The 18,605-nt window shown below is 41.5% G+C and overlaps 1 protein-coding gene across 2 annotated transcripts; it reads right to left on the reverse strand.

Moving 5' to 3' along the window:
- Window positions 1–4,705: 4,705 nt before the first annotated feature.
- On the reverse strand, window positions 4,706–17,909 carry LOC147885818 (protein NUCLEAR FUSION DEFECTIVE 4-like). 2 transcript variants are annotated; one of them, XM_087396827.1, is made up of 3 exons: window positions 17,198–17,909; window positions 6,477–6,633; window positions 4,706–5,359 (listed from the first exon to the last, which is right to left on the reverse strand). In XM_087396827.1, exons 1-3 carry the CDS (start codon window positions 17,648–17,650, stop codon window positions 5,328–5,330), a joined length of 642 nt encoding a protein of 213 aa, XP_087252953.1. In that variant the 5' UTR covers window positions 17,651–17,909; the 3' UTR covers window positions 4,706–5,327. The 2 variants fall into 2 exon arrangements, with proteins under 2 accessions (XP_087252953.1, XP_087252952.1); XM_087396826.1 differs by having other exon boundaries at window positions 4,706–6,633.
- Window positions 17,910–18,605: the final 696 nt, after the last annotated feature.

The raw sequence follows: 18,605 nt of genomic DNA on the forward strand, positions 1-18,605 counted from the left end.
GCCAACTGTTTCTTTCGACTGAAGCAGAATATAGAGCACTCACTACAGGTGCATGTGAGGCTATATGGCTCAGAAGACTATTGTCAGAAACAGATTACTTTGATGAGTCAAAGTCAACAACAATATACTGTGATAATCAATCGGCTCAAGCATTAGCCAAAAATCCAGTATATCACTCCAGAACAAAGCACATTGATGTCAGAGAGCACTTCATCAGAGAAAGAGTATTACTTGGTGACATCACACTACAGCATTGTGATAGCAAAGAAAATGTTGCAGACATCTTTACCAAACCACTCGGTAAAGAGCTATTCGAGAAACACCGACTAGCTCTTGGTTTGATGCAGAGGAAGGACATTCCCATTAAAGGGGTGTGATGGAACATAATGCTCAGTCCTTCTTCGATTCCCCAGAATCATCATCTTGAGGGAAGGCCTACTTCATGATGTTGATCTTGAGGGAAGGTGTTGAGAGTTCACGCTCAACATCATGTGATCATGTGTGCATAGCACCATCACGTGATCATATGTGCATAGCACTAACCTTATAGAGTGCTATAAAGGAAAGGGTTAGATCCCCTAACCCTAACCCTAAAAGGGTTTGTATATATTCTATTTTTACAACTAATTCTAGTGTACAGTTAGTCATTTTGTGGTGTGCTCTCTAGCTATGCCCTCTCTCCTCATCTCCACTCTTCTCCTCTCCCCTCTTCATATTTTGTCAAGGCATATAAATGAAAGTGAAATTAGGATTCCTTATGGTGGGCCACACACACGACCATATTGATCAGATGTTTAGCTAGTTCTCAGCAAAGCTGAGATGGAAAGAAGCATGAGATGGGGATGCAATGATTCGCATTTCACAGGAGGCATATGTGCCAAATCGATAATTGCAAAGATGGAAAAAACAACAGATTTCAGACGCTTTGTGTTTGGTGGCAACAAGCAAATTGATTGATGTATTGAGAAGCTCAACGAGTTAAGCTTTCAACACCAATTTCGAATGAAGAAAGATCAAGAAGGCACGACATTATTGTGGGGGAAGTTCTATTCCACATCACCAACTTGGGTTCCAGTCAATGGGTTCCAGTCAAAGGATTGAAGTTCTTGAAGTGTGTTCCACAGTGTGAGTTGTATGTGGCACCCTTACAACCTTTTCAATCAGTGAGGTAGGTGCAACGAGCCATGAAGGAGCGGAGAGAGGTAAACCTTATAAGTTCAGTCAATGAGATTAGAATAACATCCAACATGCTGCAACGTATTTTGAAGATGTGGTGTGGATATGGTGGAATCCATTATTTACATCCCAAATACTTATCAGATGTGTCAGATTTTAGTTGGCCACAATGCATTGAACAAGATTTTGTAAATGTGCATATGAATGCTTATTCAAGTGCGCATTTACATGCACCTTCAAAGAAGAACTATATTGGGGAGGAGAGAGAAATGTACCTTGGAGCCGAAAAAGCCAGGGAAAGGGTTCAAGAAATGTGGAGTGGTAGCATCGAGGACTTGGCAATGGGTATGATGGTTGCTATGTTAGCAACAGATGATCCTAGTGGATTTCCTTTATGGATTGCTAAAGTTGTGAAAGTAAAAAAGGAAGGTTCAAAGTCCAAGTCAATAGACGTTCATTGGTTTTTCACCAAGTCCATGGATGCTTTCACAGGTTGATATAACCCAAAGATGGTGGTAACAAGAAAGCGTGGCCAAAAAGGAAAGAGGGCGACAAAGAATTGTCCAAGAATTGATACTCTACCATTGGATGAGGTAGATATTTTGGTATATGCATTTCAATTAACACAAGCTGAGCATTTGCTAAAGGATACACAATACATAATATCCCAAAAAATTCCAAAGACATTAATTGGATGTAGTGAACAAATGGAAGCCAAGACACGCCATGCAAAAAAGATTTCAAAAACCGTTTTGCAAAAAGCCATCTTTTTCAAATAAACGTAAAATTTACATGAAAAAAGGGAAATCTTTCAAAGATTCCCCTAGAGTTCTCTTTTTTATCTCGAGTTAGATGTTACACTGTTGTATGATCTAATGTGGAAAGATTTGTGGGATCTGTTTGAGGTAGGTGAACCTAGTGATGAAGACAAAGATAAGGAGAAGGATGTAGAATGGAAGAAGCATAACAACAAGGCCCTTGGGATCATTGCATATTGGCTGCAAGATGATGTACTTCAGCATATCTCCAGTATAAGGGAAGCAAGAGGAGCTTGATCAACTGTTTGGATCTTAGACTAAGAACTCAAAGATGAACTTGTTCATGCAATTTTATAAGCTTGAGTTGAAAGGAAGTGAGAGCATGACTGCACTAACCAATAGGTTCAAGAGTCTTAATACTCAAAGATGAACTTGTTCAGGCAATTTTATAAGGTTGAGTTGAAAGGAAGTCAGAGCATGACTGCACTAACCAATAGGTTCAAGAGTCTTAAAACTCAAAGATGAACTTGTTCAGGCAATTTTATAAGCTTGAGTTGAAATGAAGTGAGAGCATGACTGCACTGACCAATAGGTTGGAAATTCTTAAAACTCAGCTTGCTAGTGTAGGGAAAGACATAGAAGAGGATGAAGCATGTGTTGTATTGCTAAATAATATAGACTCATGGGATAGTGGGTATGAACAAGTTGTAATCACTTTGAAAAGTGTTCCCAAGATGAAAATACACAAGATAGAAATTGCAACGAAAAGAAGGAGAACCCGTGTATGTCCGACCATCAAAGACTATGTTCTAAACTCGTTCTAAAGCAAGGGATCAACATCTAGGACCAAGATTTCATGCACTATTTGTGGCAAGCTGCCACGATGAAAAGAATCGCTAGAACAAAGGCAAACCAAGGTGTCGTAAGTGCACCAAATTCATGCACACAAAAAAGACCAAATTCATGCACACAAAAAAGAATTGCTGGAGAGAAGTAGTCAATTTCACATCTAAGATCTCTGTTGTTTTGATAGAATCAAAAAAAGTATCCAGGACATTTTTTTTAGATGAGCTTATGTATGTTTCCTTGAAGGCATATGTTGTGTAATTTGCCTACACCCTATGAATTGTCAATGCTAGAGGCAAGCAAGCATTAAGGGGGGGCTCCTTACATCTTGTATGACTTGATCTGTACCTATCAAGGCAATGTTTGGGTCAATTCGAAATTTAAAATATGTGGTGGTGAGAACAATGACCAAAGATTGCAAATCAACCTTGTATTAATAAAAAAATTCAAAATGGGTCCTTATTCAAGAGGTTTAACTAACAAAAGCATTGGTATTTCATTTTTCTTGACATGTAAGTAGGCAGTAAGACCTCTACTTGTGTGGAGTGCTTATTCAAGTCAGTTTAACTACCCAAAAGGTTAGTGTTTAATTTTTCTTGACCTCTGAGTAGGCAGTGAGACCCCCACCTGTGTAGGGTCCCTATTCAAGTAGCTTTTGACTAACTTGTTTTTCCAAACCCATTATCAAAGGAATGAGGCCCTACTTGTATAGGGTCCGTATTCAAGAAATTTTAACTAACAAAAAGGTGGGTATTTTACCCTTATCAGATAATGAGACCCCCATTAGTGTAGGATCCTATTCAAGTAGGTTTGGACTAAGAAACAAAATCATGGTAGAGATGCATGTGTTTCAAATTGACCATGTGGTTGATTTGAGATGACTATTACAAGAAGGCATGTATCTTCAAGAGACCCTGTGTGCACACATCGTATTGGATGATCTTTTCTATCCTTGTGAGCATTAAATCGACCAAGTGGCCAATTTGAAAGAAAAAGACAATGACCATGGATGTTTGGTCATGCTGTAAAATTTAATCTACTTCTTTTGCATTTGTCTAAAATTGAATGGTCAATATTTTAGATAGAAGGAGATATTGAAGACATCAACACTCTTATAATGGTTAAAGAGCAGAAAGAAAAGCTATATAAGCCACCAAAGGTAAAAACTAAAGGGAACCCATTCTATGTCAGTATTCCATGGTTCATTTATTCATTTGATCCTTTCAAAGGAGTAGCACACCTGATGTCATTGTCTTTCATAAAACAAAAGAGAGGAGGATGTTTTGAAGACAAAAATTATTATCATCTTAGGTCCGCACTCCGTTGAGGCTACTAGGAAAACATGGGTAATAGCCCTTTTAAATTGCCCAAAAAAAGAAGTCTATGGAGATATATAGTACATCCAATATCATTCAAGCTAAGAGAATGACATCTACACCCTATATGAAATAGCTAAAGCAGTAGGCAGCACTTAACTATCCATCAAAGCCAATAAGGAACATGAAGTTTCATTGAAGTGAGACGTGATGCTTCAATACAAGGGTATTTTAGCAAACAAACAAATCAGCAAATCAAGGAACTCCACACAAAACACCTTCATTAAAATACAAAGATCGGGCGTATAATGTAAGGCATGAAATACGTCTCTCATCCTCTTGTTTGCATCAAGAAATGGAAGAAACAGGAGTCTCTTTCAACTCTGCATTAGAACAACACTTAAGCTTTGATAAGATAACAACATAATCATGACCTTCAAGATTTTGGTAGGCAATGGGATTTATTGCAAAATTTGCAACAATGTATGGGACATTCCCATAGAGCCCCTAGTACACCTACTTGAGTACAAACGCTTTTTGTATTGAAAAGGAAATCAAAGTAGATATATTTAACATTGAAGGAAGTTTTTCTTCCAAAAGCATGTGTTTTGATCTATACAACAAGGTGCCTATGGAAAGATCATCTCAAGCATAAGATAAATATATGGAGGACGGCTTCCTTCTATTTGTTGTGAGTTGTACATTGTCACCTCCACGGTGGATTGAAAATTTTCAGCAATGAATAAAATAAGATCTTGTATAATTACAATGGTTTTGTCAATTTTGTTGGGACATTAGGGAATCAAGGACACAAACCAACAGAAACAAAAGTTTGTAACTATTGAGTTCCATTACATTACATACATGACTATAGATGGATAAATAGAGATACCCATATTAAAAGATCAAACTTTACGAAAATTTGTAATTCAGACTCCATTCTTGAACCTAGGTGTTACTCTTCTAGGAGCTTATTAGACACAAATCTAGAAAGACATACATGTTCAGAAGGCTAAGGGACAATCAAATATGCATTGATAGTAGGCTGGCAAAACAACAGCAATCTTGTGTACATGCTGCATGGACAGGCCTTCAATGGCTGTGAAATGGCTTCCACCTTCTTGCCCAAGTCCCACCCAAGAAAAATCCTAGAAGTGAATACATGGTGATCATCACAACTCCAAAAAAAGATCACTGGTTTTATATAAGTAGGCCTCAGACCAATTTTGTCCTAACCAATCCTCCACATTGTGCAGCCTCTCTCTGACCAGAACAAACTTTATATATAGGGTTCAACCATGTCCGGCTATTTCGAACTGCAATTTCTTGTCCTTATAAAAAACCCTGGTTCTAAGAAACAAAATAGCAGAAATAAAGGATCCAGCCATACAAACTGCAGCCATGATGATGAAACTCAATCGAAAACAATGTGCACCATTGCATGAGGATTCAGAACGAAGGGATGGCTGCGAAGAAAGGGGCCAGATGAAGGTATTTTTCTCTGCTTCCAAATCGTACAAGTATCCCATAACCTTCACAGATAATATGTAGGAGCTCAAAGGGCTAGCCACAGAAATGGTGTTGAAAACTGCACCAAAACTTGTCAGACCAAAAAGTTCTGATGCAGTTGAGGGCATTAATGACCACTGGGCACCATAAGATATCCCAACTAGTATTGGCCCAATGTATAAACAACCTGGAAAAGCGACAGCTATGATAATATGCCCGATAGCCATGACAGCAAGCGTGATTACCATGAAAAGTGGCCTTGCGATGCCTGTAGATTGAAAAAACATCTCTGATATGTATCCTCCACCAAATCTACCTAAAAAATTCCAAATGCTCCATAATGATACAAAAGTATTAATTTCAGTCTCGGTATAATATAGAGAAGAACCTAGTTGACTCATGTTATTGATTGTTGTGATCCCTGAACCCATGCCACAAGCTGAGGCAAAGAAAAGAAGCCAGAAATCTAAAGAGCACATTGCTTGCAACAAGGAAAATTCTTCTCCCCTTATAGGATGAGTGGCAGTCCCAACTCCAGATAGACCAGATGACGTTCTCTGTTCGTGTGTGTCTCTTTTCTGTGATGTGTAAAGATCTTCTGTATTCTTTCCTAATTGTGGAAGCAACCCTTCCTCCTCAATGGTTTTATGTGATAAGGGATTAGTTTCACTAGTGTGCAATCTAAAATCGAGCTCAGCTTTTACCACAACCCATATAGGGACGATGAGAACAACCATGATTCCCACAAAAATTGTGATCTTCCATAACCTTCCTACAGATATGCAACTTTGAACTATGATCACAACTAGCAGATACGCTGCAAGAGCTATAACAATCAATGAGAACATGTTTAGCCACTTCTTTTGATTACCAGTTTTGACTGCAGGCATGGGCCGAATAACAAACATGAAAGTAAGGCATATGACAGGCATAAGCCAAGCTGTTAGGAAAGGAAAAGCTTCCTGATTACTTCCGTATGCAGCATAATATAGCTGAACCAGCACAGCTCCACTCAGTCCAAGACAGCCCTACACATAAAAACAATCATGAGAATCCAGCTAGCATATCTCAATATCTCAATATGAAGTTTGAACTGCACTTAAATAATTCATATTGAACGTATAGTGTGAAAAAAAAGGTATAATGATTGCAGACTCTCTTATGCCTTGCTGGATTTATAGATCATGAACATGGATTTCTTAGAAACTAAAGGGTGACATGTACGTTCTCAGAAAGACATTCCACAGAAAAGTTTCCACCTTCTGTACTTGAACAGAAAAGAAGAGGGCTTTTTAGATGCATAAACGTGAAAAATCCATCTCTTACAAGGAATTCACATGAAAGAGAGGAAATTGAGTCGATAATTGTAGCTGTAAAGAAAATATGATCTCTCGTGAGGCAGACATAATAGCACCACGATACGGTATCCTGGATGAAGCCACGTTGGATATCAGAGTCACCTGAGAATTCAACTTAAGTGTAAGAGTCAGAATATTGAGATAAAATTTGCCCCAAAAATAATATTCCACTCTGTTGACTGGCTGCCTTGCCACTAACACGCGATAGATGGACTTAGCTCAGCTTTCCAAATCCAAGTTAACTGATCAAGAGATCCTCGTTTGGATCAGTGTTAATGGTCTCATATTTCTGCCACAATGGATTTGGAGTTACATGAAGGGAATTGTAAAAATATGCATATTAAAAGTGTTCACAAATAGAATAAAACTAAGATGAGACCTTTAGAGAAGGAATGTTCTAGAGAGACATTCTGTCCTTGGTCAGATTAAACAGCTTGGAAAAGAGTACTGCTTTGAGAGTAATTTGTGAATTCATAGTATAAAGATTAGGCCACCCCTGAAGGAATTGGTACTACGGATTCTAATGGGAACTTAATCATTACAAATATGCCATGGCATGAATTAGGCATTTAAATACATAGCATGCTTACGGAATGATTAAGACATGGATCTGAGTGAGAACCCTCAGACATGGATGAAGAGAATACAGAGTTATAAGACAGTCACAAGACTGAGGAAGATCCCATAATTAGGATGGTTCAAGAGAATGAACTGATGGTCCAATATCGACCTGCATGTCCCAAGACAAAGCCTAGCTCACAAAGGGCAAGATCTCATTCGCTCAAACCAGAGGGATTCCAAAGAAAATCAGGTATGGTGAGCAACAAGGATTAATAGGCATCTTACACATGCCAACATTTTGTACTAGGCACAACAGTTGAACAAAAGCCTAGCTTGCCAAAGACTTAGAGCAAGAATAGGATCCATTAACATACATGTTGCCCTACCAAAATGATCAGCATTCGTTGGTTGTTGCAATTTTGTCCTGAGGAGTGTTTTGGTTGCCATGAAAGTACATCCCGCTGCTCCCAAGGGGTACTTCAGCACCTAGCTGACTTTTCAACCTGTCCTAGTAGGTGAAGGCTCCAGAATTGAAGCCCATTTAAAAAAATATGATGGCTCCTTCCTTTGCATGCATATGCATGTATAGGCAGCTTCCCATGCAAGAGCATGCTAATGATTCATTGCAGGTGTCACGTATTGTTTACTTTATAATTTTACTTTTTACACTTCAGTCTAAACCCATAATTTAGCTTTTATTTTTACCTTTTATTGACATCAAAGGGAAGCCCCTGCCTCCCTGCTATCTCCACTCCCTCCCTGCTGTCCTCCCTTACCTTCTCCCTCCTGCTGCCCTCCTGCTGCCACTCGCCGACCTTGCTGCCAAATGCCTCTCTCTCTCCCTGCTGCCAGCCCCTATGCCTGCTTTTGCATTTTTCTTCCTCCCCCCCACTTGCCTGCCAGCTGGCCACCCACTCCTAGCCCACCTTCTAACCCATCCTTTAACCCGCTTCTAACTTCACCCTCAGCCCTCCCCTCCGCTCCTCCTCTCAGCCTCCCCTCCCCTCCTCTCAGCCCTTTCCCCCTCCTCTCAGCCCCTCTCCTACTCTTCCTCCTCTCAATCCCAGCAGCCTCTCCTACCCACCCTTCAGCGTCTCCCTCCTCCCTCTCCCTCTTCACCTCTCCCCTTCCTCTTACTCCTAGTGATGGACGGAACGTCATTGTGTTTAGTTGGCCTTCGACACCTTGATTGACGCATGGATTCCATTCAACCAATCCTTGACCACTACCACCGGTCATGAGAACCTGCACTTTTTCAAACAAGGCTGTTCTCGAACTCCACAGTTTGAAAAAGTGCAGGATCAGTTGTTGCAAGATGTGGAGTTCGAGAGCTCTACCACCCTCTTTGCATGCATCCATGGGTCCCACCCTTCCAATACACACGCCAGGGACTTGATGCGTGCTTCCTTACCTTTAGAACTCACCCCCCGCTTTTCTGATGAATGATTCTTGGGAAGAGCTTTATTTTAGGTGGCTTTACTTCTCCTAGAGCTGCGAATACACTGCTCAAGGCTTACACCTTTCGCATTGGTTTTTGACCCAATAGAGGAGGATAGTCGGGTCATATCACTCTTCATCAGATTCTTCGCTCTTTTTTAGGTCTACCATGGACGTCTTGCCATGATTGGTCCTTTTTTTGGGCTGGTCGCAGAGACCCCCCGCCTTGGTTTACTCTCTTCCGTAGTAGAGGCAATCACATCACATAGGGATCCCAAATTTTGGGTCATTGTGTCTAATACATTTCTAGCATCCCGATGGCTCTTTATGGCAGAGAGAGTTGATATTGTAAGCATGCAAGATCAGTGTTGGATATGCAAGACCCTTGAGTATTTTGCTAGGGATTTCCCAAGAGAGAGTAAAAGGCACAAGAAGTCTTCTATGGCGGACCTCCTCATTCTTGTCACAGTGCACCTCCGGCACCCCCTACACATCTAGCACTCCCTCCGTTTCCTACAACATTGGTTGCAGTTAGAGTTGGTAGCAGTCCTCTACCAGCTGCTGCAAATCAAGAGGCCTCCTCTCTTTCCTTGGACCCTGCTCCCGTTGGAGCTAGTGATATTTCAATTCTGGTCATTGCTAGTGATACCCCTGATCTAGTTTAGCACGTGGGCATTTTCCTTGACCTAGCTTTGGCCAAGGCTAGGGATAATGTTCCTTCAACCCCTTCTCAAGACCCTCGCCTCACGTGAAAAGCCCTCTTCTACATCTGCTCTCCAGACCCCATTCATTGATCATGGGAAGGATGTGGCTCCAGCCTCATAGACACGGATTTTACGGACTCCAGCACTAGAAGAACTGTTTCCCTCCTATGGCCTTATTTTGGAGAAGTAGAAATTGCGCCCTCTACCTTTGATGATGCGATTCTTGGTTTTTCTATCAATACGGTGTAATCCTCCTCACGTGTGGGGGTTCTTTCTCTTGTGGATCTCCCTCCTCTCCACTACTCTAGGAGATCTTCTACTCAGGAGAGGGAGTTGTTGCTGCCACTAGGTCGGGTAAGGTTTTCCTACCGACTTCCTGCTGTCGATGAGAATCGTTTGTTGGAATATTTATTTAAGGCCTTGGTGGTATCCCTCATTGTTGTCTAGGTAGATGATTTGTAATCAGCTTCATCCATGTGTCACTAGGGGATCCATTGATATTCTTTTAATTTAGAAACACAAGCGGGATGATAGAAATTGTGCAAAATCAAGTAGACTCCTTCCCGGTCATACCTTTTGGTCTCTTGCTTTGGGAAGGAGCCTGTATTTCAATCTCAGGTTCCTTTCTTCCCCTTGTGGTTGGGCACAGTATCATCACACTCTATAGCACAATGGATCATACTATTAATTGGATGGCGTAAGGTTGGTCTTATCAGCTCCCAATAATAGAGGGGATCGTGTCCTTTTTGGAAGGGAGCTTCTCTCTTGTCCCCCATTGTAGACTCATGTAACTTCAACGGATGCGTCAATTTTACGAGCAAAAACCTATGAGTAGGTTTATACGAGCGTGTTTTTCAAGAGATTTTAAAAATAGTATTTCTTTAGGAAACATGGTTTTTACACTATTCATTAGAACTAGATCCCTTTATCATAAAAATATATAGACTAGTCACTCATTCATTTTTACATAACATAAATCTTCTTATTCATAGACATCCCTTTGTATCCTTGTTATTACCTTAAAAAAGTATTGAAAAATAATTCATTTAAGAAACGTCCCTCATAATCACTCTCAATATAATAATATTATACATAAATAATTACTTATTAAACACATTTATATCATATGGAAATATCTTTCAAGTGTTTTTATAGTATTATAACAAGATATTTATGGACATGTTTCTACAGAAGTTTAAATTACTGTAAATAAGTATTAACTTGGGCTTATATATCACTCTCATAAAATACATGTAATATTTAATACTATATATGCAAGGTTTTCCAAAATATAACCCCATAGATGTGCTCAAATGGGATTTTCCGATCAATTTGAGTGGCTGAATGACTATATTTGGACATTGGATGTGAAAGTTATGTCACTTTTAAAAGTGCTGTCCAAGGTAGTTTCGCTGGCGAAACTACCTTGAAAGACCTTGTTCAAAGGGGTTTCGTCGGCGCAACTACCTTGATGGCTTGCTTCAATGAGTTTTCTTTGGAGAAACCCTTTCATGAAGATAGGTTGAGAGAGGTTTTTCAATGTCACCCCCTATTAAGTAAAAAGTTGTAAGAAGGATCATAAGGGAATTTTCATAGAGAAGTCTACTCTACATGTGGGTTTCTTCAAAAGCCATCCCATCACCATTCCCAAAGATTCACATAAATATTCATGTATAAAATAGGCATTCCTATAATACTTTTCATATTTCTAAGTGAAACTATGTTTTCTTCTGATCCATTTTTGTCATATTTTTGCATAGTTGGAAGCTTTTTTTTTCCTTCACTCGGACGCTCGGAAGATTTCGCTCGGAAAATGCTCGTCCCCTAACTTCAACATAGTGGAGTTGCCCTCAAATAAAAAGGGAAGAAGAGAATGTGGCATTCACTCATTGGAGAAAGAAGCTTGGGATGGCTTTCTTTTCTAGTTCAAGGGCATAGATGGATGATGCTTTTCACACTTTGCCTGATTCTCTCTTGCTCTTTTGGTCAAATAGGGGACTGCAGATGCCAATCCATGGATGCAAAGATAGATTTTATGTTGATGACTGGGCATTAGACTGAGGTGGCTAGGTATGCATTGCATTGAGGTTTTCACCTCAAACCACTTTCCGGTGGTTATAGTGATTTTTGAGTTTCATTTGAGACGCCGGTCAGTCAATATCAAGATTCAGATGCCTTGTATGTCTAGAGGAGGGCCTCATAGAGGATGTTTTGCAGATTTGGGTGCCTCAAAAGCAATGTAGAAGAAAGAGCAAAGAAGGGCTTTGGAATTTTAAAAACTCCAATCTTTTTCAATTTTGAATTGCTATTTTTTGTGAATTCTCAATTTTTGTAACTTGTCACCTCACGTATGGCCTTTTTAGTCAAAAGATGATACCAACATAGGTCAATTATCACATGCATGAAAACGAGCTCTCATTCTAGTTCATTGAAGAAGTGGAGATATTATGTATATGGTTCTGAGTTTGTGGCATGTGTGGGGCAAATGAGATATAGATTGGGATTACGTTGAGGAATGGATAACACATCACTGAAGTACTTCTATAATGCTTCAGACTTACATGGCCACAAGACTAGATAGTCTGAGCCTATATAGGATTTCAATTTTAAAATCTGATATAGAAAAGGATCAAGTAATGTTGGGGCTGATCTGTTAAGTGATCAGTTTTGTGAACTTTGTGAGTTTCACTAAGATCCAAACTTATCTCTTTCTATCCCTTAAGAGCTGTATGAGCATGATCATTATTTCAGCTATATTTGGCAACATGTCTAGGTTGGGGCATGCCCAAATGAACCAAGTGGTTCATATTTATCCCAAAGGGTGAAGTCTACATAACAGATGCCCAAGATGCAAGAGAGAAGTCTTCTTCAAATGTTATGACACCCCTTGTACTAGATACTATCCAAAGATATGTTGGCTTTTGTCAAGTAGAATTTCTATTGGCCTAAGATGCAAAGTGATTTTGAAGACACCTCAATGCATATCATTTAGATAACAAGGGCTAGTCCAGCTTATTCTTCCAATGAAGTCAGGCTGCTGAGCTCCCCGTCCGAGCTGCTCCCTGCTGCCCCTCCGTCCTGCACCCCTCTCCCCTCCCTCCTCTCCCTTCCCTTCCCCTCCCTCCTCCTCTCCCTGCCAGCTCCTCCTTCCGGGCTGCTGCTCCCTCTCGCTGCCCTCTCCTGGTCCCCTCCCTCCCTCTCCTGCTGCTCCCCTCCCTCCCTACTCTCTGCTCCCCTGCCTGCCCCTCCCTCCCTACTCTCCCGCTCCCCTCCCTCGCTGTCCCCCGCTTCCCGTCCCTCCCTATCCCCCGCTTCCCCTCCCTCCCTACTCTCTACTCCCCCCACCTGCCCCTCCCTCCCTACTCTCCGCTCCCCCTACCTGCCCCTCCCTGCCAACCCCCCGCTGCCCCTCCCTTCCTACTCTCCACTCCCTGCCTACCCCTTGCTGCCCCTCCCTCCCTACTCTCCACTCCCCCTACACGCCCCTCCCTTCCTACCCCCGATTCCCCTTCCCCGCCTCTCCCTACCCCCCCGCTGCCCCTCCCTCCTTACCCTCTGCTCCTCCTTCTCCCGCTCCCCCCCTGCCTCAACTCCTCCCTCCTTCACTCCCCCTCCCCTCCTTCCCTACCCTGCCCCCCCCCCATCCACCCTCTTCAGCCCCCTCTAGAAAAAGAGAGAGAATCTCTCTTCCTGACAGCAGGTTTTCGGACGGACTGAGCATCTTCGGGTTTGCGTCAGCCTTTCCACCTTGATTGACGAATGGGTTCCCATTCAGCCAATCCTCAACCGCTTCCACCGGCCACAAGAACGGTTACCTTTTCAAAAGACGAGCTTCAACAGCTCAAGACAAATTCAGAGCATGAGTACGCTACCTCACTCTTTGCTCGCATCCACGGTTTCCACATCGTCCATAGGAGCCACTTTTGGGTTGGTCACAGAGATCCCCCCCCTCCCTGGCATGCCCTCTTTAGCGGCAGAGGCTGTCAGATCGGATGGGGTGCCACGAGTCAGGGTCATCATCTTTGACCCTGATATTACAAAAGATCACATTATGCTTCAGCGACCAGATGGTTCCTTTTTTTGACAAAGAGTCGAGGTTACTGGGAGACAGGATCAATGTAGGATTTGCAGGACCCTTGGGCACTTCACTAGAGATTGCCCAAGGAAGAAGAAAAGGCCCAAACGGTTTACTCCGGCTTCTCAAAAGGCCCAAACGGTTTACTCCGGCTTCTCGTCCTACTTCTTCTACACGCACTACCAGAGCCCCCCCTTCTTGCCCAGGACCTTTGAGACCAGCCCCTAGACCTTGACCCTCTTCTTCAGCATGCACAAAAACGATCAGCACATCTTGCTCCTGTCGTCCCCCGTTCGATGCCTATGAGGGTTGCTGACACTTTTCCACCTCTACGAGGCACCTCAGACAGGCACCTCAGACCATTCTCAGTTACAGGCACGTGATTTGCTTATGGCCTTCCTTAAAACAGTTGGAAAATTGGAAGTTCCAAGGCAAACACAGCACGGATTGGAGCAAAAATGCCTATGTGAGAAGAGGATGATTACTAATGGGAATGAGAAGGCAATGGATGATTTGTTGGAATATGCATATGATAACCATAAGAATGGAAGCTAAGTTGGAAAGGGACATGAATCCATGAATTCAATGGACATGCCAAGAGATTCCTTGACATCAAATTTGAGAACTGATGGCATATCATAAGCTGCAACTTGTCTCCCAACACAGCTATAATATGTGAACCCTCAAGTTGCATTTGAACAGTTTTGAAAGGAGACTTATCAACGTTAGGAGAAGGGCTGCTCTCACAATGTAGTAAAGGTATCGTAAGACAACTAATAAAGGGATGACAACATTGAATCCACTTCATAAAGACAATCAACCATGCTAGATAAAGTTGAAAGTTGGTTGCCAATTAGCATTGCCAAATACGTTAGAGAGTTCTGGGTTTCCCCTCAGTGTGCAGTGCAACGAGAGTGTCAGTCGGGAGTGTTTCAGGACACACTGTTTTTTTTTGTTTTCCCGGATTCTGCTAGATCTTGAGTAAGATCTGCTAAAGTTTAGATAAGATTGTAACTAAATTCAAGATTTTGATCAACAAATTTACACCAGGCGTGATATAGCCATAAAATATGGCTTCAACGCCCAGCTTCCTGCACCATACTTGTCTCTTGGAGTTTTGCAGTCTACTCAAAATTTAGCAGGAACTCATGATTTCTTGTTGTGAAGCTTTAAATTTAATGTCAACATTTAGTCGAAAGTCACATGAATTCCGGATGGCATCAATGTGCAAATAAGTGGCACATCTCTTTGGGGGCACAAATGAGAATCAACTTTTGGCAAGCAATCTTTGTCTCAAATTACAGAATTTACTGTCATGGTCTTATGATCTACTCATCTTCAGTTTATTATCTGCTCCTTGCTGGAACAAACATGATTGACAAGTAATCTCCTATATAGCTTCCTCAGTTATGATGGATGGGAGGAGATCAAGAATTTAAATCAGTTGACCTTGCATCAAGCATGTGACCATCGTTGGTTCTAGGACCAAGATGTTCCACGAAGCTTGGTGAAGAGTAATGTCAACAAGACTTCGACCTCTAATTGTTCTAGCAGGAAAATATCAAGTTATACAATGACTGTGATTTCTTTGGATATGCTTTGAAAGTAAATAATTATGTAACATATCCGATGCATGCCTAACCATGCAAATGATATCTAATGCATATGAAACTTTTTAGGTCCTTAACATGAGTAAGATTAAGTCTTGTCCAAAGTATCATGGCCATCATACATATGCTAGAGGTGCACCGATGCATATTTTTAACACTCATGCGTGATGTGTAGTAAGAAACAAGAAAATATGCATGGCCAAACATGTACATGATGGTTCTGTTACTTTCACAGGCCTTAATATGAGTAATATTAAGGCATATACCAAGCTTGGGGGGTTCACCTCCAAAACTTCAAACAAATATTATGGGGAAGCCTCTATGTTGTGACCACAACCAAAGAAGAAACCATTCTTTATATTTATGCTAATGTATTGCTAAGTGGTGCTGTGCACTAAAGTCAATCAAGGGATGAACACTGATTAACCTGTGACAGTGCCCTCTGCAGAATCCTTTTCAAGTCAGCATGGAGTATTTACTATCTGTTCCTTTAGGGCAGCTCCACCCTCCATGTGTCAAGGTAGGGCTTGCACTGGAGCGACTAAATTTTCCAAAACTGTACTGTTACATGTAAGTAAAACTTGTCCTTAAGCACATTCTAAAAGTGGGAAAAAACTCTACCTTCTCTCTTCAGTAGATCTTTTTGAAAAGGTTTACAAGCAGGATAAAACTCAAAGTTGTCCATAGCCTTTAGAATCTACATGCTTGCTTGACTATACCCTCTACTTGAAAGAACATGAGAGATGGTTGAAGAGAGCAGTAAAATACCTGCTTTACTAATTTGGGTTTTCATCTAAGTCAATTTCCTTTTTATGTTTTCAAGCATAGATTTTTATCAAAGCTCTGTATATGTGCAGACTCTCTCTCTCTCTCTCTCTCTCTCTCTCTCTCTCTCTAGCTCAGATAGCACTCAGCAAGGGCCCTAGGGTAACATTTGCTTCAGCCCATTGAGGCTTGTATAAGTTCTTTTCTTGATGTACTTTTGTCCCATATGCCTGCGAGGCCTCCCAAGGACGTTAATCTCTCTCTCTCTCTCTCTCTCTCTCTCTCTCTCTCTCTCTCTCTCACACACACACACATGCATGCATAGGCCATGCGAATGTGATTCTCGTTGGAAATCACATTGCACCATTCCTTGCTTCAACTTGGCATTACTATGTTGACTTAACATTTTCAATTTTCGGAGACCCAGCTTGACATTATAATACAACAATATGTCAGCTTGATACTCTATAAGCTAACCATTAGAAAAAGATTATGTTTGTGCTGCTGAAGTATATAGACTTGTTTAAACTTCATAACTTGTATGGTCAGATTCCCAATCATATTATTCAAACGTGCAAGCAACCACACATTTAGCACCTAGTTAATATGCCCCTGAATTTGAAATATTGTAAAAATGAACCTTGAATATCTAGGGTCCCCTTTCGACAGTCACGAAGTATTATTTAATCCAGCCCTTTATTTGGAATCTTTTCCTTTACACAAGTCCCTCAAAACGCTTGTGTAAGAATACGCAAAATAATAAAGCTACAAGCTAAGGCACGGTATACTGACAGGCTATTATCCGCCCATCGTTTGGTGTATAAAACTGCTATCATATTTCTGAAAGCTTTGTTGGAAAACAATGTAGCCAGTCGTACCAGTAATTCTAGACAAACATGAACATCTCCAACAAGACACAAAAAATTACGTGACCGAGGAATCAACTCAGGATGCATGGAGTCCCTCACAGGAAAGTTTACGCATCTCTTTATTAGGATTCAAGTGAACGAGCGCATGTAAACGCAGATTTCATATTCGCAATTACCATCTCTTCACTTCAAAGAGAGCGGAACAAGCTATACCTTCATCAATCCAATAACCGTTCCTCTGCTTCTCGGGAAAATTTTCACGCACGTAACTATAACTGCAGTATTGGAGAAAGTCTGAGAATTCGCAGCTAGAAATGCGTACAAACACATCAGCCACAGAGACGGAACTTCCACTTTTCCTGTGATTGAAAGCCATGTCATGAAATTTCCGGTGAAACCCAGTGCCGCTGCAGCAGCGAGAATTGTCCATGGCGGCAATCTTTCATACAATAAGCCTGCTGGAATCCCAATATTAGCTCCGATGTCCTTCGAGAAACTGATAGAATCTAAGTCCTGCTGGTCGTATCCAAGGCTGTCTTTAATGCTTTGCGAGTAGATGCCGAAATCATAGGTAGCACCGGTGCTACATTGAACCCAGATTCCAGCAGCGATAACGAACCAGCTACTAGTCAAGACGGTTCTGAAGGAATCGTTGAGAGAATCCATTGCAGCGAGGCCCGCAGGTTTGAAAAAAAATCAAGAAAGCGATGATAATATCGGGTATGATGCAAAGGTTACGAAACGCGAAGAATCAAAGGGGATGGAAGGAGGGCATGGGCAGGAAACGAGGAAACCGTGAGCAATTGTCGCCATAGCCATAGCCATAGCTTTGTCAACCAAATCTAAGCGAAAATGGTAATACGTCGCCATAACCATGATCGCTTTGCCAACCAAATCTAACAGGATGACCTTTTCAAACACGTGGTGGTGGCTCACCCTCTCATGAAGTTTGTCTAATCAGTGTGGTTGTTGATGTTCCTATAGTAGCGTTAGTTAGTTTAAGGGTTGGGTACACGCTCCGTTGTGGAGGATTGTCAGAGTTATAAATCTCTGTGTATTCGATTTCGTCTCTCTGTTATGCATTTTTCATTCTAAGGTTTTGAAACCTTAGATTTATGCCACATGGCATTGGATAAGTGTTGACTCCCATTTCTCATTCATCGGTTGGGATTTTGGAGTTCTGGCAGAAGAGAGATATTTGCAGATTTTCTTGCTGAGTCCGATTATGCAATGGCGCCCATGTTTTGAAGCATCTCAGGTTCTATTTTCAGTAGCGCTCATTACCGTGGGACTATGATTTCTTGAGCATACCTTATGCAGATCACTCTGGTTGCAGTTTGAGCAGTGTGCGCTCATTCGTGGTATGCATTGGGTTGCAGTGGATGATTTATAGGCCATTTGGATGCATTGCGGTCCTTGTTGGATGCGATGATAGGCCCAAATTGCCTTGTGGGATGCTATTTTTATGGACGCTTTGCACATGGATGCTATTTTATGCTGAGGGACAGCTTTGACACATTGCAGGTGACGCACTGATAGTGCTATGCTCTCTTGGATGAGACATTATTGATGCATATGCCAGTGGACAGTGTTTATGCTTGAGTCATTTGGCACTTATTGG

The sequence above is a fragment of the Dipteris shenzhenensis genome, chromosome 25 (assembly GCF_047967505.1).
Source record: "Dipteris shenzhenensis isolate YYH24624 ecotype China chromosome 25, Dip_SZ_1.0, whole genome shotgun sequence".
Classification (NCBI taxonomy): domain Eukaryota; kingdom Viridiplantae; phylum Streptophyta; class Polypodiopsida; order Gleicheniales; family Dipteridaceae; genus Dipteris; species Dipteris shenzhenensis.